Genomic DNA, 27,466 nt, shown 5'->3' with positions numbered 1-27,466 from the left:
CCACCTCTGCTTGTTGTAAGATGTACAACGTATGTAAGATGATAAATTAATATAATCTCCTTCAAACAGTGTAAGAAGCTTTCTGTACCTTTGGCTTGAATTTCTTTTGTTTAATTAATATTAAGTTATCAGTTTAACTGAAGTAACAAAACTATTTTAGAAGAAACAATGGTTACTGTGCCATTTTTTAAGGGATTCCTTCAAACCAACAAACTACACTAACACACTTGTTTTGGGTTGCTTAGTTATACATTTAAGCTCCATAAAAAGAAGAAGAAGAAAAAAAGAATATATGAGTGTAATTGAGAACTCAATTTATATCTTTTGAAAAGTATTGCATGAGCTGGAGATATGGTTTCATTCCAATCTTTAAAGAGCTTTCCTAAAATAGACTCAATTATCTTTAGGAAAGACTAAACAAACCAATAATCTTTAGTAAACTGCACAGAGAAAAGTGTGGCAAAAATGATATTATGGTAATATTTGAACTGGCACACATGTATGCAGTAGTCAGTGTACTGTCTAGGCAAGGTCTGAAGCTTGATGTGGTCTGGTTAATGTGATAACTGGTCTTTATCTGGCTTGTAAATGGACAGGGTTCTGGCCGAGGGGTCCGTGGCCTTGATCCAGCGGGGCATCCAGTAATGTGGCGTCCACTCACATCGGCCTGGGTAATGCTTCTCGAAGATCTGCCTTATGAAGTAGCCCTCTTTGGTTGTGGGAGTTTTGCTAGGGAACCACGTCTTAGCCGCCTCCAACTGAGAGTCATTCACCTGAAAGAGAAAAGAAAAATTAAAGGACGAGATGACAGGGAATAGGCTTTAAATCACTGTGTCATGTGCAAAAGTGCAGTACCACAGACTCGACGTGCTCCTGCAGGCTGGTGTACCAGGATTTCTTCATGGACGTCATACCGTCACTGAAGGCCTCCTTCCTCCTCCAGAGAATCTCATCTGGGATAAGGTTCAACCCTTTAAACGATTCCCTCAAGAGATGCTTCTCCACACCATCCTGCTCCAATCAAAAGTTATTCAATCTGGTTACAGAAACCACTCCTTTTGAAAAAGAATGCAAAAATACAAGGCACACCAATAACTACTGCTTATATTAATTTTCTACAGTATAATGCCTACTGCATCATATCTGATAAACACATTTCACATAAGGCCTCCATGTAATAAAAGCAACTGCACCAAATTGCATATTTTGCTCAGTTTGGGCCACTGAATTAAAAGTTTTTTGAACTCTATATTCTCACTACATCATACTTCATGAGCCATAAAAGCCTGAGGCATCACAGAGAGATCCCAAGAGGGAACAAGGTGTGATCTGGGAGGATTTAAATCTCCTCTTGCCTCTCAGAAACCTGGCGGTCAGGTCGTGCTTCCTCAAGGATCTTCCATCCTTCCACTGTGATGCGCCGCAATGGTAGAGACATACTTTCAAAGGGGAGGGTGACAGCCTACGCTTCATCTTTTCCTGCTGGAAGGAACCCAGGTCCAGATGGGCCAATACGGCACAACCAACAGGACCCGCTCTTCGTCCTCCCTGATCTTGCACAGGGTCTGTTCAAGGACGTTAGCTGGGGAGAAGGCGTAATTGTGATAAAAATGTGATATGGATTGAGGATTTTGAGGATGGAATGAGGATTTTGACATTCGTCCATTTCTTTAAAATACAGGACATTTTAATTATACATTAAATGTTTTGTGGTTATTATTTATGTACATAGGTAGGTATTTATTGATGTTATTGATTAATACATTAAGATTTATATTTTGCATAGGTTTATATGGCTGCATTTACACTGCAGGACTTGATGCCCAAATCCGATTTTCTGACTATATCCGATTTTTTTGACGACCCGCTTACATAATTTTTTAAAAGTGTCCCATATCCAATTTTTGCACTTACACTATACACTGCTGAAACTACCAAACGTAGACGTTCTGACCCGGAAAAGGAAGTAAAACAGCACAAATACAATGGATGCAGATGCAACTATAATTATACAGTGTTTTGCTTTCCACAATATTTTGAAAAGTCAACAAAAAAATCAGCAAAACGTTGGTCTCGTACGGCGGAGATAAAAAGAGGAGCCCTTGTTGCAGCCTGGGTGAATTTCGCGCCTATAATAAGTCATGTGATCTCAGTTAGTGGTGTCCACCTGAGTTGACGTCACTTTTTTAATGACGTACGACTTGCATTTCCTGGGGAATATCTGATTTGTCTGCTTACATGGCACACGCAAATGCACAAATCCGATTCATATCCGATTTAGTACCACATATGAATGAAGCCTGAATCCGATCTGAGAACATCGGAATCCATGGGGTTTTTTCCTGCTAACACGTTCACCGGTCATATCCGATCTGTGCCACATGAGAGGAAAAAAATCGGATTTGGGTCACTTGAACCATGCAGTGTAAATGGGGCCTTTGTTTGGTTTTATGTATATTGTTTTTTATTTTATTCTATTTTTTTTCTTTGTCTTTCTCCTTGTTTAACATGTTATTGTTGTGATATTTTCATGATAATGTTGTAGGGTCATGTGACCCTTTAATTACTTGGAGGTAGGCCTATAAAGATTGGTAAATCAGTGTTGTTCATTTGATTGATGAAGAGCCTGCGTGCCCGAAACCTCACATACGCTATGCGATAGGTTTTAAACAATACATTTTTGATACCTTTGGAGCTTTGGTGTTGACTTTACATTCAAATATTTTTCTGCTTGTTTTTTGGTCAAGCACCCAGTTTAGATTGATGTGTATGCTTTTGCCTGCTTTTTTTTATAAATAAATGTGATGCCAATCACATTTATAAGAACCCAAAGCATGTAACTGAGGCTGTGGATGCAATATGCATCAGGATCCTCTGAAATTGTTTTAGAGGAACCGCCGTTTCCCCCCTGAATGAATTCAGGCAGTTCAGCACTGACTGAGCATGCTCATTCATGAGTCGTGCTGTCATGTTGACCGAGTCTAGCGCCATACCGAGAAAAAATATGCTCTGCACAGGGGAGAAATTGCCGTTTTCCCAGTTGACCCAAAACCCCAGGTGGCTGCGATGCTGAAGCACCATATCTCTGTGCTCGCACAACAGATCTCACGAGTTAGCTAATATAAGCCAGTTGTTGAGATAGTTGAGGACTAGGATGCTCTTCTACCAAAGTGGGGACAGGACACCCTCTGCAACTTCTGTAAAGATGCGGGGAGATAGGGAATAGCCCGAAGGGGAGGACGGATGTACGGATTCGACTTGACCCTCAAAAGAAAATCAAAGAAAGTCTTTCAGGTTGATCTCTGCAAACCAATGAATACAAGAATACACTTCTGTGTCAACATCTTGAACGGAAGCCTGTGAATGAACCGATTCAAGACCATCAGATACAGGATGTGTCGTAATTCACTGCTCATCTTGGGTTTGTTGAAATAAGGACTGTAAAATCACAATTTCATATTGGATGGACAAACAGCTGTATTGCATCCTTCACCAAGAGGTCTGCAATCTCTGCACACAGGACAGGGGCATCTTTACGTTTGTGATAGGCAGGGATTAACCTGGGAGGGTGCCTGGTGAACTGAATCGCACAGCCGAGTCGAAACATCTGAATGAGCCTACGAGACGGGTTGGGGAGTGCTAGCCAGGGACTGCAACGTGAGCTTCATTTTAAAGCACTTTAGCCTTGTGTACTTGCAGGATGGTCATGGCGTGCAGGGAAGAAGGGGCCTGGCCAGCAGCACTGTAAGCCTTGGCAGTCAGGGCTGATAACAGCTTTTAGGCTTTGGATAGGAGGTGCAGTGTTTTGTGGGCACAGGTGCACCACAACCGGATGCTACACCTGGGGAACATTGATGTACCCCTTGGCCACCACACCATCGACGCTAGTGAGGAGGGAAGAGATCGTAAATGTTCCATGTTTTGGTGAGCTCTTCATGAACCTCAGGAAAAAAGGGCTTTGGACCAAAGCATGGCTGAGAGTCACATCCGAATGAGACACTGGATCCACCACAGCCAAACCGGAGCCATCATCCGTGAGCTTGATGGTGCTACGCTGTGAGGAGCAGGACTTTCATGGGGGCTGGCCCAACGGAGCATTCCTGACCGTAATCTTCAGGTCTCCCTTGACCCTAACCAATGTGGCCTCGAGATCTTCATTAACAGAGGAACTGGACTGGGTAGAGCTCGATGGAAGCCTCATAATGAATTAGAGACACGACCTCAGCATAGCCATGGACATGCACTCACAGTGCAGGCAGGAATCATCCACCAAAGAGGTAACAGCATGCTCGCGGCACACACTGCTGAATGCACTGTATAACACAGCTGAGAAATTCCTGCGAAGTGAAGGCTTCTTTGTTTCTCCATAAAATTTCATTTGAAAGAGAGAAAGAGCTCACGAAGCTCTTTCTCCAAAGAAAAAATGTGTATGCATGCTGCCATCTTATATACCCTGAAGTACAGGGAGTGGCTTGGCACGCAAATTCCACTCGCCAATTGACATTGGTCATTTTTTTAATGCTCAGAGGTGATTGGGGCTCCCAATGTTAGTGTCGACGCAATGTTGAATGTGACTGAGTGAAAGGGAACCCACCTTAGGCACTCTCATCTCTTCAGGCAAAGAGAGGTAGTATGCGGTGAACCTATGGTCCAAGAAAGGCACTCTCAACTCCAGTCTAATGAAGACAAAAAATAAATATATAAATAATTTACCAGTGACAAATACTGTGAAAAATGACCAATCACCAATTTTCTATGGGAGAGTAGGGAGGGGACATGTAATCTTACCCATGTGCAGCTGTGGTTCTGTCTGCTCTTAGCACGTCAAACAGATAAAGCTCTTTCAGGAGACGCACACTGTCCTCTGCAGCTGCTTTAGGTGATGGCGCCTGATTCAAAAGAAAACAAACATTCAGCTGAAAGCTCAACAGTCACAAAATACAGCAACAATACATGACAGTAAAGACTAACAAACTGAACACAAATAATCTGAACACTGAAGTTTGATCAAAATAATTGTGCTTAACTGTACTGACAGTGAGCATCAAATTTTAAAAGTATATTTAAAAAACTGATAAAAATAAACACTATTCATGTCTAATACAGTAATATAGAGTTCTATTTAATGACTTCATAATATTCATAATATTAAAGTCAAAGTAACAAGTAAAAAGTGCACTGTAATAATGAATTAAGTGTTAAAGTACATTTAAAATCATTGTTTTAATAATCTTCTGTCATGCTGTAATATGTACACTTATTTTGATGTGTGGATCATATTAAAGCACAAAGTACTTGAAGTTTTATACTGTCATTTGAGTATATCGATATTTACATGTACCTATTAAATTAAAAGATTAATTTGATTTCACCAGAAAGCACTTACATAACAATAACAACTGTGTAATTGCAAGTTTAAAAAGAAAAGACATTAAAGTATATTTTAGTATACATAGATACTTGTCAGTACAGTACAGTTCAAAGACAATAGAAGTAATTACAAAATTACGTATAAAGATCAACCTCTCCCACCCCACAACACAATCTAAACTGCAGCTAATTGCATTTACTTTAAAATTAAACTATAATACAAAACTATCATACAATAGCATGTACCTTATGAAAGTAGATGTACCCTTGTGTCAGCTCATCTGAACCTTCACCTGAGAAAATCACAACGCTGTCGGTCTTCTCACGAATGTACTTTGATATCAGGTACATGCCTGCAGAAAAACAAACATATCACTGAACAACCTTATATTTATTTTTTGGAAAAACACTACTTCCATCTAGTGGTAAAGGTGCGTATGAAGCCATCATTTCAGAAAGTGAAGGTGACAGAAATGTCAAAATGTAAAACTTAAAATAAAAAAAATAAATAAAAAGTTTTATTTTTTTCTTATTTCTTATTTTAATCGGTTAAGAAATCAAATACACTGCTGGACAATAACCAATCATTTCTATTCTAATATACTTTCCGGATATATTCCTAAGGCAATTTCATGATTTGTTCATACTACAAACACTTTGTTTTCCATTTTTATCACAGAGAAAAGGCAGAATAATTTCTATACTGTATTAATGGCATGTCAATTAGTACTGCATTGTTTTAATAATGTGTAAATTCGTGTGTCATTAACTTAGGTACTTTTTTCTCACCAAATATAAATGAAGTTGCTTTTTCAAAAAGTTAGTAGCTACCTTTTTACACAAATGAAGGGAAAGAACACCAAGAGAAAGTGAGCAGAGAAAACAGATGTGTGAACCTAACTTTCTAAGCGGTATAATGCTGATGATGCAAGTTTCAGACGCCCATTATCTCTAATCCAGAGAATTCATGTGGTCACATGAGTAGAACAGAGGAATGGTAATCAACTAAACCCTAAAGCCAGCCAGCTCAGGTCTATGGGCACAGTGACAAAAAGATAGTTTCACTGACACTTTGCAAATGTTTAAAAGAAATTAATACTATAATAAAAATTCTACCACTAGAGTCATGCTAGTTATGTGGAGATGCAAATGAGAAAAACTTCACGTTGTGTTTCAAAGAAGAAATTGATTAAATGAAGGAACTGATCATCTAACCATTTAAATGTATTAGTTGAATTTATTTATTTTCCCATTTAGTCTGATGAACTTGTGTACTCACCGACAGAGGCACGCACAGTAGTGATGTCATAGCTTTCCAAGTGAATGATGACGTCCTCGAGCGCACGGATCCCCTCCTCAGGTGTGAAGTTCACCTCATGGTGTTCACTGCCAATGTGCGCTGCCACCTGTCACACAAATATTTGACATATCTTTCTCTAGTGGTCATCCTTTTAAAAAGGTTGATCTTCGACCTCAGAATGACTGAGAATGTTTAAAAACTATTTACAGTTACAAAAATTGTAACACACAGCTTTGTACAAATACACTTTTAAAACCCTGATGGGCGTGATTTTGTACGTTTCTATCAATAAACATTGAAGTTTAATTGACAATTTAACAGACATTTTCTAACAGTTTTGGATTAACTTATATTTCACATGAATTAAATTTACTTGATCTTTTTTTTTTTTACAATAACTTAAGGCTTCAGGTTGAGCTTAATGAATCCAGACGGTGTATAAAAAATAAAAAGAAAACATAAGATAAATCATGATGAGATAAATCATCTTCCTGTCATGCTGAAAATAGCCAAATAAGTCTCACCTCGTCAATGTCATAATTTTAAGGAATGTTATCACTTTTGTAATGTGGGACACAATGAAATCTCTTTTAATTAAAATATTTTTATTTTACTAGTTTGATAATCAGTTCAAAATATTATGAATATTATGACGTTTTTGGTCTATACCAATGGATGAATTTAAAATGTGCTACTTTATAACTAAGTTAATAATATTTTAGATATTATAATCGTTTAAATCAAAGATCTAATCTCACACAAAAATCCCTTGGATTGTGTCTCAAATGCTTCAACATTTCCTAAACTCGCGAAACATGCATCTGACGTTAAGGCTATTGAGCATTAAAGTGCATTCGAAGTGCTAGATGTTCAGTGAGACTGACCTTGCGAGCAGCAGCAACATCTGGACTGTCTTCAGCACCGATGGAAAACGTCTGAATGGGATACTGGAGCTGCTCTTCTTTGGCCAGTTTCACAAGTGTAGCAGCAACCAGACTTGAATCGAGACCACCTGGAAATAAAACCATCATGGACAGGCTGATCGTAAGAAAGTAAATCAGAGTAACTAATCCACTAAATCAAAGAAAAGAACTAAATGAGCACAGGAACCTGAGAGGAGGCAACCGATTCTTCTGTGAGCCATCAAGCGTTTCTTCACCGCATCTTCAAACAGGATCCTAATGTTGCTCTTGACTGTCTCCAGTTCAAGGCCTGGTGAAAAGAAAGAAACTCATTCTCTTTAGTTTAGACTGACAGTACAGTCAATTTTCCCCATTCATCTGCTCCGCAGATAATAAGTGACAATGATGATGATGATAATAATAAAAATAATAATAAAAGCTGAATAACATTTAAACCACAACATTCAAATATTCAAAGCTTTTGAAAGCCAGAAAAAGGCCTTGTGTGTTCATTAGACAATTAGCAATGATGGGAATTAATAATTCTTGTGGATCTTTTCAAGAATCAGATTATTCAGTTCACAAAACCTGATTTAATTCAGTCCAAAAGTTGGGATTTACCAAATGTGACCATGGAGCACAAAACCAGTCTTAAGTCACTGAGACATATTTGTACAATTGCCCAAAAAAACATTGTATGGGTTAAAATTATCGATTTTTCTTTTATGCCAAAAAATAATTAGGATATTAAGTAAAGATCATGTTCCATGGAAATATTTTGTAAATTTCCTACATTAAATATATCAAAACTTTTATGAATATATACATTTTTGATTAGTAATATGCATTGCTACGAATTTCATTCTGACAACTTTAAAGGCGACTTTATCAATATTTTGATTTTTTTGCACCGTCAGATTTCCAAATAGTTGTATCTCGCCCAAATAGTGTCATATCCTAAAAAATACATCAATGCAAAGCTCAGGTATAGGTATTCAGCTTTCAGATCTCAATTTTGAAAAACGGATACTGTTTCATACAGATCTATCAGACTGCTTAAAACCCTACTTTTATGATGATGAATATGACATCTACCTGTGCCAAGACTCTCCAGTTTGTTATAGGCGGCGTGTTTTGGTTCTTCTGTGCAGCAGTGGAAACAATCCATCTGAACAGACTGCACTTTTCCAGTGAGCTTCAAGTCAAACACTTCAAAGTGGCCCGGTAGGAAGGCTGTGATCTTTGCAGGAGTGGACATGGAGGTTTTGATGTCTACCAAACCTGTTCAGAACAAATCAAAGTTAAAACATAATGCTGTTAAAATCGTTAGCTGTAATTTAGGGTATTCAAAGTGTGCAAAAATTCCAGTTAGTTTTACATAATTCATTATACCTTTGGCCTCAGAACAGACAGCTAGAAAGCCGTTGTCGGTGAGCAGTCTGAACAATGGTCTCACGCCGTACGTGTCCCTGCCAATGAAAACCTTCCTGTTAGCCGTGTCCAACAAGATGAAGGCGAATACGCCATCCAGCATGGAGGCCATCTCCTTGATTCCAAAGCGATCGTACAGGTGCAGAAGGATCTCACCGTCGACTTTAGTCTGATACTCAAACTCAAACTTGTTCTTCAGCTATAAAGAAAAGATTGGTCCACAGAGGTTACGTTAAACAACGAAGGGATATAAGACATCTTGATATCAGCAGTGCTGGGTAGTAAACGATTATATGTAATCTGGATTACTTAATCAGGTTTCAAATATGAACAACTTGTAATTCAATTTTATTAAGTTTTTGAAATACTCATAATCAGACTAGAGTTACTTTTGATTATATGATTACATAAACGGTCAGGAAATTATTCCTAGATTCATCTAGGTCTTTTAAATTGTCCTTTTTAAAAGTGTTCCTGTAGCTCAACTGGTAGAGCATTGCGGCCTTTATAAAACGGAATGTTCCGGTGCTTGATTCTGATTGGTTGAGCCACGTTCGATCTGTTGTAAATTACACTACAAATGTACACCTTTGTTTACTTCTGTGTGTTGCTCGGCAACCACATTGTTGGAACCACAGCTGTTTCTGAGGAACTACATTGTTTGGTGGAAGAATACGAATATGATTTTTATTAATAAGAATATAATTTTTATCAATATCATTACACTTTATTTGTTCCGATTTATTCTGCGAAACCTTACTACGTATATGGAATAACCGTTTTATAAAAGCAATAAGCCCTGTAAAGCCGCAGTTTACAGTGAATTTATAACAGCTAAGGGGGTTTTACAATGCACAATGCAATTTACAATTTCACGGGGCTTATTGCTTTAATTTCATATTTATGTTCTGAAAGTCTTTGCACACATACTGGCCATTCAGGTGGATGTAATTATACGGAAATGTGCAATCCCACACAGCATAAGTAAAACAATTATTTAATCTTTTTTAGTAATTGCTTTATGTTGATTGCTTTAACTTTTACTTTAACATTGGTAATATTCAATTATTTATTTATCTTTGTATTTTATATCAATATGGCACAATATATATATCTTTTCAAATCAATGTGATAACCGTACACTACCTAAAAAATGTAAGAGATTACATTACTACAATTTTCATTATGTCATTTATGTTCAGTAATGGACTACTAAGCACTGCATATCAGGCACATTACTGGAAGAAACGTTTATGAATGGATATATTCGGAATGAAAAATGGTGCTATCAAAAATATCAAAAACGTTCAGCACCTACCCTGATGTGGTTGTATATCTCTCCGTTGTAACATAACCAAAGATAAGGAAACTTCTTGACTCGCAGAGGCTGCATGCCATACAGCTGGTCAACAATAGCGAGGCGGTGAAACCCGAAGCAGCAGTTGGTGAAACCGTTGACATTCTCAAAGCGGAAAGCGTCTGGACCGCGATGAGCGATTTTCATGGCATTAGTGCACTGAACAGCAAGGCACTCATCACTACCAAACAAGGCCCATATACCACACATTCTGATGCTGTGAATTAGTAAGAACATAAAATGTATTAATAAAATGTACTACCAAAGTAATCATGTCCAAATGTTTTCACACATGAAGACAAGATCACAGAGTATCGTGACTTTTGGATATGGTATGTTAATGGAAGTACTAGCAATATTCTTTGATTTCATCGTTTGTTTTGAGCAAAAAAACTAAAACAAATGTTCATTGCACGAGAGCCTCAAAATAAGTCACTACGGCTCGAGTCTGGATGTGGTGCTTCACTGGGAGCAACACAGACAATATAGTGTGCTAAAGTCAGGTTTCTGAAGTAAAAATAAGTCCTTCATTTTCTCCACAGGGGAAATGGATTTTAATGAAACCTTAGAGCTGCTGTGAGATGAGTTGATGGTTTGAGCCAACTTTTATTTTATTTTTTTGATAATTGCTTAAAAGCAGAATTCCCAGAGAAAACTACATTACCCATTATTCTGCACAAATCAGAGAATAAAAACAAACAAATAAAAAGTTTTATTTATATAGTGCTTTTCCAGGTATCAAGGACGCTGTACAGCAGGGGTGCCCAAACTTGTCATGGAGGGCCGGTGTCCTGCAGAGTTTAGCTTCAACTTGCCTCAACACACCTGCCTGGAAGTTTCTAGTATGACTAGTAAGAGCATGATTAGCTGGTTCAGGTGTGTCTAACTGGGGTTGGAGCTAAACTCTGCAGGAAACCGGCCCTCCAGGACAGAATTTGGGCAGGGGTGCTTTACAATGTACATTTCCCAAATATAATATTAAAGTAGGGTTTAAAGGTGCAGCTGCTTTGTTTACAGCGGCAACCAAAGCACCTCGGTATCACTGCTGTTCCATAAGAGCCCCCTGCTGTCAAAGAGTGAATTAGCATTTTCATTCTGTCCTGAATGGACTTGTGTGTACCAATACACCCCTAGTGTGTATATATGCATATTTTGCAATAAACATAAAATATATTGGTTTATACACATAAACAACAGCTTTAAACCGTTTCTTGCGCTCTTTTTTATTGCCATTTGCAATGCTTCATAGGATTGCAGTTCTTTTCCCTCATTAAACCATTAACAGTTTGGGTTTTATGTCCATTTTGCCATGTATGTTTTTGCTTCAAATCAAATTTTATAGTGTTGTGATTTGAAGTTGAAGCTGTTTGCCTTGGTTCAAGCTTACCATTCTTTCATGAAGACTTTTGATTTTACTTCTGAACCCGTCTGCTGTAAAAGTGGGTGAGCACTATTGCACTATATTTGCATTGAACAGAGAATCTGATGGCTCATTGGAGATTCAGTCACTGTATTTTTGTCCCATCTTGAAGCACTAATGCACTAAGCACTTAATGATTGGGCGATCTCTCAATTGGGCAGGACCTTTCAACAAACTGCCGAACTGTTATTGACATAAGACTGGCAGTGATGTACCCACAGACAGACATACCAGTAATACAAGCCTGTTCAGTTTTGCACCAGCTCTGCAACTGGCACTCCAGCCATGTCACGTTTATTTAGATCGTGATTTATACAATAAATTGATTGAAATCACACTGCTTTGTAGTGTTAAACATTAAATAAATTAAAAACTTTCCGTAAGAATTACAACTTGATTTTCTGCTATAAAGTCCAGTGTGTAGCTAGCTAATGACAGAATCTTTTTATTAGTGAATGCAAAAAAAAAAAAAAACACTTTACTTTACTTTACTTTCACTTTACTTTAAAGTGATAGTTTGGTTTGTGTTAATAAGGCTCTGACTTTATCTTATGTTTGGGTTATTATAGTTATTATCTGGTTTACTGTAGTTTCACTTTCCACTTTCCACGTGCCCAGCAACAGTTAGGCCAATCAGCAATCCCCCTTATTTTTCTCCACCAATCAGACAGTCTCTACTAGCGCAACGCCGAACTGTTGTCAGTATGCATGTAAATTTCATCGGAGACACTCGCTCCATTCCTGATCCGATATATCTAGAGAAAATATCTTTATTCTTCAGTTCTGTTTCATGCGTCCATGAGAATATGAGTCTATGTAAATATTGTTATCTTTTCCTTGCTTAGATTAATGGTGTATGTGTACGATTCCGTACACTTTACATTGCCTATTGATGTGTGTTTTCCTGGAGCTAAATAACCAAACCAAATTTAGGCTACATTATAGTTTCACACTTTCCCATTTCTTTGATAATGTTTAGGCAGTTTAATCATTATATCTGTGCAATTCAAGATAGTATTGTATGTGCCATTTGTATATGTACTAGTTGTATAATGTTTGGCACTGTTGAGATTGTTTATTGTTATATTCTATCCATTGTAGCGATTTAGAAATCTTCTTTTCATACCTCAACTGCATTTAATGTTACAATGGTGATGAATACTTATTATTCATGAGTCCACTTTGATTTTCTGTTTTATTTAGAAACCATGAACAAAACCATGGACAAAACTCACATCGTCTATGTCAAACTGTTTCATTAAAGAGTGGCATGAGAGTGTAAAATTCGTCCTCATTATTGTTCTGACCGGACAACCTGGGGAGATTGAAGATTTTGTATCAACCCTAAGTACAGTCCTTCTCAGAGGTCACAAGTTTGGGTCTCCTCCCTGACACCTCTTTTATATGGTCCTTCGAGCCGGATCTTCAGTTTCCTCAGCTCTACAATGGAGCACACTCGTCCTCGCCATGATATCCGTCGGCCTCGCTACCTCGATGACTTTCTGGTGAATATTCCGCCACGTCATCCTTCTTCTCTCACACTCCATGGCCACTCCAACGAGGGAGCAGCTTTTCAACCTCATGCTCCAGTCATCACTCCAGATCCAGTTGGACCTGCATCTCAGAACCTCAGCTCTGAAGCAGTCATGTCAGCTTTGCAGGAGATGAAAGAGGAGAACAACCAGCTCAGGCGAGATATGCAAATCCTCTTCAATTCTCTCTCCCTGAGATCAGCGCCTCAGCCTCAACCCCTCGATCCAGGGCATTCTGCTCAGTTTGGGGATAGCGCCACCACATATATGCCTTATCAACTTCCTGAGAGAACATCCACTCCTAATCGCAATCTTCAAGCAGTAGTGGATGATCTTCCGCCCTGGCCTGACGCTGTACCAATTCCTCCCTGGATCGAGCCTCTACCTCCTCCACCTCCAGATGACGTGCCACTACCTCCTCCGCCGCCTCCGATGTCATATTTGCCTTCATATGAGGGAGGGATTCACTCCACTCCAGCGTATGTAGAGCCGTATACTCTCCCTCACAATACATACTCAGTGGAGGCGACATACAGAGGTCCAAAGCCGGACATTCCATGTTTCACACATGATGATCCACGACAATTTGCCCGCCTCAAGATAGCGCTTGACAACCTCTTGCCTAGAGATGCAACTGAGCGGTTCAAATACCAAATACTAGTTGATCACCTCAAGTTCGAAGATGCGCTCCTCATTGCAGACTCCTACTGTAATAGTCCAACCCCCTACTCGAAGACAATGGCCTCACTGACTGAAATGTATGGGCAACCTCACAAACTAGCCCTGCAGCGCATCAATGAAGTCCTGGCCGAGCCTCCAATCAGAAGTGGGGATAGTCGAAGTTTTCGCATCTTCGGCCTCAAAGTCAGAGCTCTGGTCGGTATGTTAGATCAACTGGGCAAGGAGGGCAAGACTGAGCTGGATTGCGGGTCACACACCTCCCGACTTCTGTCCAAGTTGCCGCATGAACTCAGAGCACAATTCAAGCGTTACATAGACCCCATCCGCACTCCGATACCTACCTTGGTGCACTTCTCTAATTGGCTTGAGTACGAGGTCCGTGTTCAGGATGAGGACTATCAACCTTACCATTCACGGTCTCCACGAGACGAATATCAGAAGGGCTTCAAGCCCAAGTTGCAGAAGTCCAGTGCACGCCCTACCACAGTTTTGCTTGGCTCTGATCCTTCTCCTAATTCACCTGAGTCTCTGTCACAAGTTCGACCTCACGTCAGCACTAAACTTGAGAAACCTAAGAAGTATTGCCCCTTTTGTGACGACATTCAACATTACTTCAATCAGTGTTCAGAGTTTAAGAAGTTTTCCACTGATCAGAGAGCGTCATGGATCAAAACTGGCAAGCGCTGCTGGAGATGTGGCAGAAGTCACCTTGCTTCTCAATGCTATCTCAAGGCTAAGTGTCAGCAGTGTAATCAGACACATCTTGATATACTGCATGAGGTCAACACTCCCGCAGCCAAATCAGCCCATCCAACTGCAGCGACTGGACAACCAGCTACCTACTACCTCGATCCAGACCTCAGGAGTAGCTGTGTATTGCTGAAGATGGTCAAAGTTCTTCTCCACAATGGCAAACGCAGACTAGAGACTTATGCCATCCTCGATGATGGCTCTGAACGCACCATCTTGCTTCACAGTGCCGCTCAAGAGCTACATCTCAAGGGACAGAGTGAGGACTTAGCGCTCAGAACTATCCGTCAAGATGTGAAGACTGTTTCCGGAAAGTCAGTGTCATTTTCCATATCCTCATCTGCCCATCCTCAGAAACAATTTCGCATCCACAAAGCCTTCACTGCGGTAGAGCTTGGTCTTTCCAAGCATTCTCATCCTGTTGAGGCCCTACGGAAAACGTATCGTCATCTCAGAGGCCTCCCGCTACATTCAATCAGCCAAGGGCAGCCACTTCTCCTCATTGGTTCAGACTACCCCCATCTTCTCTCTCCAGTTGAGCCTGTGCACCTAGGCCCACCAGGGGGCCCCGCAGCATTGAAAACTCGTCTCGGCTGGACTCTGCAAGGTCCTGCCAAAGTCCTGCTGCACCAGACGTCCACCCCCCAGTGTCTCCTTATTAACACTCCCACTTCCTCTAATGACCTTCTCAATCACGTGTCCAGATTATGGGAGATGGACATTCTTCCCTATCGTAGCGAAAGGCTCATCACCAGGTCAAAACAGGATAAGGCGGCCATCAAACTGTTGGAGGAGAAGACAGTCAGAGTTAACATTGACAACGTGCAGAGATATGCCACCCCACTGCTCTGGAAGGAAGGTCTTCCTCCTCTCAGTGCCCCAAAAGAAGCTGTCCTGAGTCAACTACGAGGCACAGAGAGTCGTCTCGCCAAAGACCCAGTCAAGGCTGCATCATACAGCCAAGAAATCAAGAAACTGGTGGATTCGTGTTACATCAAGAGGCTCACATCACCTGAAGACCAGAGCAGGCAATCGTGGTATATCCCCCATCACATGGTCCATCACAATGGAAAAGACCGCATTGTCTTCAACTGCTCATTCACCTTCCAAAACACCAGCCTGAATGAACATCTACTTCCAGGGCCAACCCTAGGTTCCAGTATTCTTGGTGTCCTGCTCCGTTTCAGGCAATATCCCACTGCGGTGAGCAGCAACATTAAGGGCATGTTTCATCAGGTCCGCCTCCTGTCTGATGATCAGCCCTTCCTCCGCTTCCTTTGGAGGGACATGAACCGCAGCAACAAGCCTGACATCTACCAGTGGCAGGTGCTCCCTTTCGGCACCACCTGCAGTCCCTGCTGCGCGACCTTTGCCCTCCAAAAGCACGTCATTGACCACAGCAGCCATGATGAAGATACTCGGTTTTCAGTGGAGAACTGTTTTTATGTAGACAATCTTCTTCAAAGCTTCCCAACCATCTCAGAAGCAAAGCAGCTCATTCACAAACTTCAGACTCTGCTCCAATCAGGTGGTTTTGAGCTGCGTCAATGGGCCACCAACGTTCCAGACATCATCAGTCATCTGCCACCTGAACTCAAATCCGAGAGCAGAGATCTGTGGCTATCAATGGAGGGTGCAGATCCCCCAGAACGGACCCTAGGGCTGCACTGGCACTGCAAAACAGATACTCTCACCTATCGCCTTCGCCACACAAAGCAATCTGAGCCCACAATGCGCAACATTTACCGAGTCCTAGCTCAACAATATGACCCTCTAGGACTGCTCATTCCCTACACCACTCGGGCCAAAATCCTGGTGCAGAGCCTCTGGGGAAAGAAACGGGACTGGGACGATCCTCATCTTCCCGAGGATCTGCTCCAGCTGTGGCAGGCGTGGGTGAGTGAACTTCCATTACTTTCTAACGTTACTGTTAATCGTTGTTATGTCCACTCAGATACCGACCTCCCAGCGGCCTCCCAGAGCATCCACATTTTCTCAGATGCATCAGAGAGGGCCTATGGATCGGTCGCCTACCTGCGTACTGTCAGCGCCGCTGATGATGTCCAGGTAGCGTTCCTAGCGGCCCGTTCCCGTGTTGCTCCAGTCCGCCAGCAGTCCATCCCCAGGCTGGAACTCTGCGCTGCCCACCTCGGGGCCCAGCTTGGTGCAGTCCTGAAACGAGAACTCACAGTCTCCATCTCCTCCGTCACCTACTGGACCGACTCCACCACCGTGTTGGCTTGGTTGCTGTCTCCTTCCTGCCGTTACAAGGTGTTCGTCGGTGCCAGAGTTGCGGATATTCAGGAATTAACTGAGAGCAGCTCATGGCGCTATGTCCACTCCAGTGAGAATCCCGCTGACGATATAACTCGCGGACTGACCCTCTCACAGATCCAGAGTCACAGCCGCTGGAGATCTGGACCTGCCTTCCTTCATGAAAGTGAGTCAACCTGGTCTTCCTGTCCAGACATTACATGCCTTGATGATTCAGCAGAGCTGCGCAAAGCCAAGTTTTGTGGTGTCATCTCTACTTCCCCTCATCCACCTTTACCCGACACTAGCCAGTTTAGTAGCTTCCCAGAGCTGCTGGAAGCCACAGCTCGAGCATGTCACGGGGCGGCCACCGACTCTAAACCCACAGCTGAGTCGTTCAGACAAGCTGAACTCTCTCTCTTCAGACAAGTGCAAAGTGACTGTTTTCCAGAGGAGTTTGCTCTCATCTCATCCCAAAAGCCCATTCCATCCAGCAGTAGGCTTATCACTTTGGCCCCAGAATACGACCCAGAGACTCAGTTAATCCGTGTCGGGGGCCGACTAAGACACTGTGAATATCTCAGCTCAGGCACTTTGCATCCCTTTGTCTTAGACCCTCATCATCCTATCACAAAGTTGATCATTGCTGATTACGACAGCAAGCTTGCACATCCAGGCCCAGAAAGAGTCTTCGCTGAGCTACGCAGAAGGTTCTGGATTTTGCGAGGCAGAGAGGCTGTGCGCAAGCAGCAACACCACTGTCCAGAGTGCCGCAAGTGGCGTAGCCAACCCATTATTCCCAAAATGGCTGACCTCCCGCCTTCCAGTCTAAGGTTACACCATCCAGCTTTCTACTCAACTGGCATGGACTGTTTTGGTCCTTTCCTCATTAAAATAGGGAGGCGCAATGAGAAGCGATGGGCCATAATATTCAAATGTCTCACCACACATGCAGTCTACCTAGATCTGCTGGCCAACATGGACACGGACTCGTTCCTCATGAGTCTACGTCGTTTCATCTCTAGACGGGGAAAGCCTCATGAATTGCTGTCCGATCAAGGTACAAACTTTAAAGGTGGCAGCTCAGAACTTCAAGAGGCCTTCAACTCACTTGCCCCCGCTCTGCAGTCACAACTCGCTAGCCAGCAAATCCATTTCCGCTTCAACCCACCTAGTGCCCCTCATTTTGGGGGTTCCTGGGAGCGAGAAATCCGCACCATCAAGTCAGCGCTGCATGTCATACTGGGATCACAAACGGTCACCGAAGAGGTCCTCAGAACCATCCTTACTGAAGTTGAGAGTATTATCAACTCCAAACCGCTTGGTTACACCTCTTCTGATGTGGCAGACCCAGATCCAATCACTCCAAATGTGCTGCTGATGGGGCGGCTGGACCCATCTACTCCGCAGGTTGTTTACTCAGGTACAGAGCTCCTCAGTCGACGCAGATGGCGACACTGCCAGGTCTTAGCGGATCATTTTTGGATCCATTTTATCAGGAACTACTTACCATCCCTCCAGAGCCGCTCCAAATGGCAACAAGACCAAGAAGACATCCGTATTGATGATATTGTTCTTGTTGTTGACCAGCAGCTTCCGCGTGCCTTGTGGCTTGTTGGCAAAGTCACAGAAGTTTTCCCTGGAGCGGATGGCAGGATTCGTATTGCTCAGATTCAGATCAAAGACAAATCCTACACCAGACCTGTCGCCAAGCTCATCAAGCTGCCTGCACTTCCTCGAGACATTCCTGACTGACTCGTGTTCAACTTTGCTGCCCAAAGTTGGGGGCGGCTGTTAATAAGGCTCTGACTTTATCTTATGTTTGGGTTATTATAGTTATTATCTGGTTTACTGTAGTTTCACTTTCCACTTTCCACGTGCCCAGCAACAGTTAGGCCAATCAGCAATCCCCCTTATTTTTCTCCACCAATCAGACAGTCTCTACTAGCGCAACGCCGAACTGTTGTCAGTATGCATGTAAATTTCATCGGAGACACTCGCTCCATTCCTGATCCGATATATCTAGAGAAAATATCTTTATTCTTCAGTTCTGTTTCATGCGTCCATGAGAATGTGAGTCTATGTAAATATTGTTATCTTTTCCTTGCTTAGATTAATGGTGTATGTGTACGATTCCGTACACTTTACATTGCCTATTGATGTGTGTTTTCCTGGAGCTAAATAACCAAACCAAATTTAGGCTACATTATAGTTTCACACTTTCCCATTTCTTTGATAATGTTTAGGCAGTTTAATCATTATATCTGTGCAATTCAAGATAGTATTGTATGTGCCATTTGTATATGTACTAGTTGTATAATGTTTGGCACTGTTGAGATTGTTTATTGTTATATTCTATCCATTGTAGCGATTTAGAAATCTTCTTTTCATACCTCAACTGCATTTAATGTTACAATGGTGATGAATACTTATTATTCATGAGTCCACTTTGATTTTCTGTTTTATTTAGAAACCATGAACAAAACCATGGACAAAACTCACATCGTCTATGTCAAACTGTTTCATTAAAGAGTGGCATGAGAGTGTAAAATTCGTCCTCATTATTGTTCTGACCGGACAACCTGGGGAGATTGAAGATTTTGTATCAACCCTAAGTACAGTCCTTCTCAGAGGTCACAAGTTTGGGTCTCCTCCCTGACACCTCTTTTATAGTTTGCATAAACTAAAGCTTGATCTAGCTCAAGACTGTTTTGATTACTATAACACTAAGGTGTATTAAGAGAGCGAATGAAAATGTAATGAACACTTTATTTTGTTCCATATAGGAGACATTAGGCAGAACAATGCATCATTCAGTCAGTCAATAGTTTCTTCATACAGTTGATTAAATGGTGAATGAAAAAATCTGTGTCATCTCATTTTGTATGCCAAATATATTTATTTGTATTGTAAAAAATAACTAATTGGTCAACAGTAATATAATTGTTTGACATTTACTTCAAAACTGAAGTGATGACATTGTTTTATTTATTAGTTAGAATATGTGCAACTCAGTATTTTAACTAATTGTAAAAGCAGAATAATAGAACAAAGCCTACAGATTAATTGGTGAAATAATCAGTGATTAATCGATTATCAAAATAATCATTTGTTGCAGCCCTACGGTTCAGCTTAGCCCTTTGTAAATATTAGAAAAAATACAGTTCTTTAACGATTATTTTTTGTTAAATCCACCGTTTGTACTGTGAGAAGAGTCTTTTTTCGGAACATTAATGCAGAAACACAAATAAATAAAAACTGTGTACATATTTCCCACTGATAAGTCTTATTTGTGCTTCCTGATTTTGAATGTAACAGCTGTACGGTGTACATTTTAGGACATCCTCAGACCTCAGTCATTAAATGAAAAGGCATCATGCCTCAGACTAAAAGGCTTCAGTCATCGGAAAAAACGGCATCGCGCCTCTGACTGAAAAGCTTCAGGTCTCAGGAAAAACGACGTCAGGTGTCAGGTCTCATACAATTAACGTTAGGTATCAGACGAAACGGACTCAGGCAAAAAGTCATCAGACTAAACGGACTCGGACAAAAAGTCATCAGACGAAACGGACTCAGACAAAAAGTCATCAGACTAAACGGACTCGGACAAAAAGTCATCAGACGAAACGGACTCAGACAAAAAGTCATCAGACGAAACGGACTCAGGCAAAAAGTCATCAGACTAAACGGACTCGGACAAAAAGTCATCAGACGAAACGGACTCAGACAAAAAGTCATCAGACGAAACGGACTCAGGCAAAAAGTCATCAGACTAAACGGACTCAGACAAAAAGTCATCAGACGAAACGGACTCAGGCAAAAAGTCATCAGACTAAACGGACTCGGACAAAAAGTCATCAGACGAAACGGACTCAGGCAAAAAGTCATCAGACTAAACGGACTCAGACAAAAAGTCATCAGACTAAACGGACTCAGACAAAAAGTCATCAGACTAAACGGACTCAGACAAAAAGTCATCAGACTAAACGGACTCAGACAAAAAGTCGTCAGACGAAACGGACTCAGGCAAAAAGTCATCAGACGAAACGGACCCGGACAAAATGTCATAAGACGAAACAGACTCAGGTGGAATATAGCGTTGCTCCACCCCATGTGACGTAACACGCACGCCGTTCACAGGAAGTGGTATATCATGGTTGATTGATGGCAAAAGGAGGTAAGCAGCGTCTGATATTTTATATTTTAACAGTTTTATTCAAATGTTACAGTAATTAGGTTAAATAGGGAAGAGAACATGATTTTCGAGTCTTGTGTGCACGTTTAAAAAGTTAGTTAGCCATATTGCAACTAGCGAGCTTTTATTTTGGACAAGTAGTAAAATTACCCTTACGAAAAATAACCATGGTTTTACTTTAAAAAAACAAAACAAAAAACAAATGGTCGATAAAGTTAAATCATGGTATCCACAGATTAACATGGTTTTGCTACACTAACCATAGTTTAACCATGGTGTTTGTAGTAAAACTGTAGTTATACAAATGGTACGTTAATCATTACCCCAAAAAAACATGTTACTACACTTTTAATATAATAAAACCATGGTCACTTTACGTCTGGGTAAAGCGAATTCTTTTAAGCTATTACATTGAAATCTTGGTCTAATTATAACATACCTGTATGAGTCTAACACCAGTTGTTGAATAAAATGATTTTGTAAAAACAATGGTTCTGTCTTATAATTAAATATATATTTGTTTGTTTCAGTCAATCAAGTTATCGCTGACATTTTCTGGGTAAGTGTGACCATGCTGAGCAGGACCATTACCTGAATCCAGTACCCATTTAGATGTCCAAGCAACAAATAAGCTCCTCAATGCCAGAGAATTACCATTTGTTCAATCCAAACCTGCATGTCATCCTGGACTGTACAGAAATCTGCTGTGAAAGCCCTACATCACTGAAACTCCACTCTGAAGTTATACAGGTCCTTCTCAAAAAATTAGCATATTATGATAAAGTTCATTATTTTCCATAATGTAATGATTAAACTTTCATATATTTTAGATTCATTGCACACCAACTGAAATATTTCAGGTCTTTTATTGTTTTAATACTGATGATTTTGGCATACAGCTCATGAAAACCCAAAATTCCTATCTCAAAAAATTAGCATATCATGAAAAGGTTCTCTAAACAAGCTATTAACCTAATCATCTGAATCAACTAATTAACACCTGCAAAAGATTCCTGAGGCTTTTAAAAACTCCCAGCCTGGTTCATTACTCAAAACCGCAATCATGGGTAAGACTGCTGACCTGACTGCTGTCCAGAAGGCCATCATTGACACCCTCAAGCGAGAGGGTAAGACACAGAAAGAAATTTCTGAACGAATAGGCTGTTCCCAGAGTGCTGTATCAAGGCACCTCAGTGGGAAGTCTGTGGGAAGGAAAAAGTGTGGCGAGAAGAGGTGACCGGACCCTGAGGAAGATTGTGGAGAAGGACCGATTCCAGACCTTGGGGGACCTGCGGAAGCAGTGGACTGAGTCTGGAGTAGAAACATCCAGAGCCACCGTGCACAGGCGTGTGCAGGAAATGGGCTACAGGTGCCGCATTCCCCAGGTCAAGCCACTTTTGAACCAGAAACAGCGGCAGAAGCGCCTGACCTGGGCTACAGAGAAGCAGCACTGGACTTTTGGACAAATTTTGCATGTCATTCGGAAATCAAGGTGCCGGAGTCTGGAGGAAGACTGGGGAGAAGGAAATGCCAAAATACCTGAAGTCCAGTGTCAAGTACCCACAGTCAGTGATGGTCTGGGGTGCCATGTCAGATGCTGGTGTTGGTCCACTGTGTTTTATCAAGGGCAGGGTCAATGCAGCTAGCTATCAGGAGATTTTGGAGCACTTCATGAAGATTTCATTTTTTCAGCACGACCTGGCACCTGCTCACAGTGCCAAAACCACTGGTAAATGGTTTACTGACCATGGTATTACTGTGCTCAATTGGCCTGCCAACTCTCCTGACCTGAACCCCATAGAGAATCTGTGGGATATTGTGAAGAGAAAGTTGAGAGACGCAAGACCCAACACTCTGGATGAGCTTAAGGCCGCTATCGAAACATCCTGGGCCTCCATAACACCTCAGCAGTGCCACAGGCTGATTGCCTCCATGCCACGCTGCATTGAAGCAGTCATTTCTGCAAAAGGATTGCCGACCAAGTCTTGAGTGCATAGCATAATTATTTGAAGGTTGACTTTTTTTTGTATTAAAAACACTTTTCTTTTATTGGTCGGATGAAATATGCTAATTTTTTGAGACAGGCATTTTGGGTTTTCATGAGCTGTATGCCAAAATCATCAGTATTAAAACAATAAAAGACCTGAAATATTTCAGTTGGTGTGCAATGAATCTAAAATATATGAAAGTTTAATTTTTATCATTACATTATGGAAAATAATGAACTTTATCACAATATGCACATTTTTTGAGAAGGACCTGTAAGTGCACTACCACATTCAAAGGTCTGGTTGGGGTAGCTCTGTGTGGTGCAGTGGAGATGTGGTTATGGCAGACAAGGGGTTCACTATTGAAAATATGCTCTCCAGTGTTGGTGCTAGACGGATCCTTCCATCTTTCAAATGTGCCAAGCAGTTCAGTAAACAGGACTGTGAAAAAACACAGGCCACTGCACGCCTCAGACTTCTGGTGGAAAGGGGGATTAGAAGGGTCAAGGAAATACACATCTGGGATTCTGTTGTGCCACTCACCTTGTCAGGAAGAATTAATCAGATCTGGCATAATTGCTGTTTTATGGTTTATTATCAGGGACCGATGTTTCTTGAGCAGTGAATGTATATTAGTACATTAGATTTTTAAGAATGACTGTGATTGTTACAATAGTAGTGTTACAGTGTTAACATTTGGTAGTAGTTTTTTATTTATTAATTTTTTTTTACCTTTTCAGTTAGTTGCAGTGCATACCTTTAATACCTACCATCATTAAATGTGTTTTTACTTTTTTTTATTGTAATGTAAATTTAATATTTTGTATAATGAAATTATTTAAATAAAATGTCCCTGAAAATAATTTGACAGACACAATGAAATAGTTGACAATGAAAAGTATTTTTATATTAACTCATGAAAAAATCTTATTTGTTATATCATACAATGTATCAAATGTAAATATACACAACTAGTAAAATAATATGCATATCATATACATTACAGAAGATTTAATACAAAACAAAGTATTCACCTCGGTATGTACATATTTCTAATTAATAGCAAGTACAATATATATTTATTGTTATAATTTGTGATGTATCTAATATGTTACAAAAGATCTACTACAAAATATGCTACATACTACTCAACTACATAAAGTATATATTTACTATGAATGTAAAAATAAATCTTAGGTTCATACTATAATATGAACAGAATCTGTCCATTCATACCACTGAAAGATACACATCCAGGTAAACGTTATAATAGTATTTTCATTGATGCTATGAAGGCATCATGTCGCCAGCTCATCTGTATTGTGAGATCTGATTTTGTGTCAGTCACAAAGTCACACCAGAGTAGACCAGTGTCTGCAGTCTGACCTTGTACCTGCCAGTAGTACTTATGGGTCTCTTTAAGTTTGGCTAGTCCTCTTTGAATTTTCATAAATGGAACCTGAGCAATGTTTTCAGCAGAGGCGCTTTTTACCTCCACTAGTCCAAACTGGAATGTTTCAGATGGATCATGCACTCGTCCGTTTGGACTATTTTAAAATTACAGCCAAACTGAAAACCAAGCACAGGTCGTGAAGGAAAATTAACATCAGGAACACCTGCAGCTATAGGGGGACATTGGTATGAAAGTGGACTGCCAAGAGGTACAACTCTACTTTTGACATGCCCTCAAGTATGTGTGGCAGCAAAGGCTTGGGATTAATCTGACTTAGTTTTGCACCAGAAGCCAAGACATCAGCATCTGGAAGGGGACCTAAAGAAATGAACACAAATGATGAGTCGTGAAGACATTAAGCTATACCTGTGCGCACACAGACAAACAGAGTTGTGAATTACCTGTGTAAGCCTTTTATGGGGTAGAATTGATTCCATTCTTCCCAACTGATTCTGGTTTCAGGACACACAGTTCACTCACTGCCTCTGGATGAACTCCCTTAATATAAAAAAAATACAGTAATAGTTAAAGATCGTTTACTGATCTTGGGTGGTTTTCATTTATATATTTGTTACTTAATCGGCACTCTTGTTCATTATTAGTCTATGATGTTTAAATGTTTACATATACTTTCTTTGAGTTAATAGTGTTCTTACCAATGCAGAAAAGAAAAATACATGCCTGTGCTCTTGGACGATGCCATCTCTGTGGCTAACTTGATTTTATTCATCTTCTTAGATGCGTTTCACTGCAAGATAAAAGCATTAGATGCTGTTAACATTTTTTTTTTTTCATTTGTACAAGAATATTGTATAACATCAGTGAAGAAGTACATTATCGATTAAACTTAACGGTAACACTTCCTATGAAGCCCGTATTTAAAACAAATTATAAGAGTATTCTTATGGCATTATAATGAATGCATAATGTATTATAAAAAAAACTTTGTAATATGTCATATCATCTCATGAGTAATCATAACAACAGTTTTAATGTGTTATAATGTAAGTATAATTTACCTATTTGTGGTTATAGCATTTAAGATTATGATTTATAATACGCAATGAATATAATTCATCCACTTAACTTACAGATTGTTTCCCTTAGATATAATACAAGTCTCATATCTTGGCATTGTTGTTTTTTTACTTTACTCAAAGCAGGCAAATACCACTATAAATAACTACAACAATAATAATGAAAATAAAAATAGTATTTTTCCTTAAACAGCAATCATATCCAAAATCTGATCAGATGAATGTGTAATATGTAATACTTTTGATTTTAACCAAATTTATTGTAATATCAATAAGATAGTAAGATACTGTATATATTTTAAATAAATAATGTCAAGATATAAGACTTATAAACCATTATAAATCATGTGGATTTAGCATGGTGTTTATTGTGTGTTATACATAATCATACTCATAAAAGTTACAGCCACAAATAAGTAAGTTTTATACGTATAATTGTTATGATTATTTATGAGATGAAACAACAAAGTTTTTCTATATATAATGCATTGTGGTTTTATTATAGTAAAAGTGTAGTAACGTTTTTTTGTAGTGTAATGACTAACGTACCATTTGTATAACTACAGTTTTACTACAAACACCATGGTTAAACTATGGTTAGTAGCAAAACCATGTTAATCTGTGGATACCATGATTTAACTATATCGACCATTTGTTTTTTGTTTGTTTTTGGTTTTTGATAGTAAAACCATGGTTATTTTTCGTAAGGGTAACTTTACTACTTGGCCAAAATAAAAGCTCGCTAGTTGCTATATGGCTAACTAACTTTCTAAACGTGCACACAAGACTCTCGAAAAGCATGTTCTCTTCCCTATATAACATTTGGATAAAACTGTTAAAATATAAAATATCAAACGCTGCTTACCTTCTTTTGCCATCAATCAACCATGATATACCACTTCCAGTGAACGGCGTGCGTGTGACGTCACATGGGGCGGGGCAACGCTATATTCCACCTGAGTCCGTTTAGTCTGATGACTTTTTGTCAGAGTCCGTTTCGTCTGAAGACTTTTTGTCCGAGTCCTTTTAGTCTGATGACTTTTTGTCCGAGTCCGTTTAGTCTGATGACTTTTTGCCTGAGTCCGTTTCGTCTGATACCTAACGTTAATTGTATGAGACCTGACATCTGACGTCGTTTTTCCGGAGACCTGAAGCTTTTCAGTCAGAGGCGCGATGCCGTTTTGTCCGATGACTGTAGCCTTTTAGTCTGAAGCATGACGCCTTTTCATTTGATGATTGAGGTCTTGATGTCCTAAAATGTACACCGTACAGCTGTCATTGTTAGCTGCTGATTAGCAGTGGCAGCTTGAGTGAATTACCGTAGTTGCATCAGCAAGAGTGTTTAGTATTATCATAAACGCTTGTTACCTGTAAATAATGAATGCATTTATCCTGCAAATAATAGAAGCTATCTGGCCGGTCAAACCTGCCCTCACATGGCTGGCCTTAAAACCTCACAGTCTTCATAACCTTGCAGCATCACTCGACTTTTATAAATGCAGCAGTATTTGTAATATATATGTTAAGCTGTTAGGATATTGCATGAAAGTACACGAAGTGCAGCTGTAAAGCATATGGCAGGAACAGATGTTGTCATTTGACACTGCTGACAGATAGCTGGCTGAAGCATGTTCACAAAGAAATTGATATTAAATAAACAATAAAAAAAAGTAAATATCACACATAACTAGTAATAATACCTGTAAAATGTTTGATTTGGTCTATATTGCTGGAGGTGAGAGAGGTACCGTTTCTTCCTCGACGAAGCTCGGCGTCTGATGATGAAACATACGTGGG

The 27,466-nt window shown here is 40.2% G+C and overlaps 1 protein-coding gene and 1 long non-coding RNA gene across 2 annotated transcripts; both read right to left on the bottom strand.

Annotated features, from left to right (window-relative positions):
* Positions 1–37: 37 nt before the first annotated feature.
* LOC132104447 (asparagine synthetase [glutamine-hydrolyzing]-like) lies at positions 38–27,466 on the bottom strand. Its single transcript, XM_059509924.1, has 12 exons — positions 27,370–27,466; positions 10,322–10,577; positions 8,965–9,202; positions 8,668–8,853; positions 7,781–7,882; positions 7,555–7,682; positions 6,650–6,776; positions 5,617–5,723; positions 4,789–4,889; positions 4,595–4,676; positions 856–1,011; positions 38–773 (listed from the first exon to the last, which is right to left on the bottom strand). Exons 2-12 carry the CDS (start codon positions 10,568–10,570, stop codon positions 555–557), a joined length of 1,695 nt encoding a protein of 564 aa, XP_059365907.1. The 5' UTR covers positions 10,571–10,577; positions 27,370–27,466; the 3' UTR covers positions 38–554.
* LOC132104761 (uncharacterized) lies at positions 24,560–25,389 on the bottom strand. The gene is made up of 3 exons (XR_009423593.1): positions 25,310–25,389; positions 25,034–25,126; positions 24,560–24,950 (listed from the first exon to the last, which is right to left on the bottom strand). It is a non-coding gene; the product is annotated as an uncharacterized LOC132104761 (long non-coding RNA).

Source organism: Carassius carassius, chromosome 25 (assembly GCF_963082965.1).
Source record: "Carassius carassius chromosome 25, fCarCar2.1, whole genome shotgun sequence".
Classification (NCBI taxonomy): domain Eukaryota; kingdom Metazoa; phylum Chordata; class Actinopteri; order Cypriniformes; family Cyprinidae; genus Carassius; species Carassius carassius.
The sequence above is the reverse complement of the archived record's forward strand: the minus strand, read 5'-3'. Positions and strand labels throughout refer to the sequence as shown.

What these genes read in the sequence shown, in the direction of transcription:
- LOC132104447 (XM_059509924.1), bottom strand. Translation starts at nt 10,570, where the DNA reads ATGTGTGGTATATGGGCCTTGTTTGGTAGTGATGAGTGCCTTGCTGTT. An exon ending in AATCGGTTGCCTCCTCTCAG is followed by an intron (nt 7,683 to 7,780) that starts GTTCCTGTGCTC and finishes TTTTATTTCCAG; the next exon opens with GTGGTCTCGATTCAAGTCTG. An exon ending in TACTGTGCGTGCCTCTGTCG is followed by an intron (nt 5,724 to 6,649) that starts GTGAGTACACAA and finishes GTTTTTCTGCAG; the next exon opens with GCATGTACCTGATATCAAAG.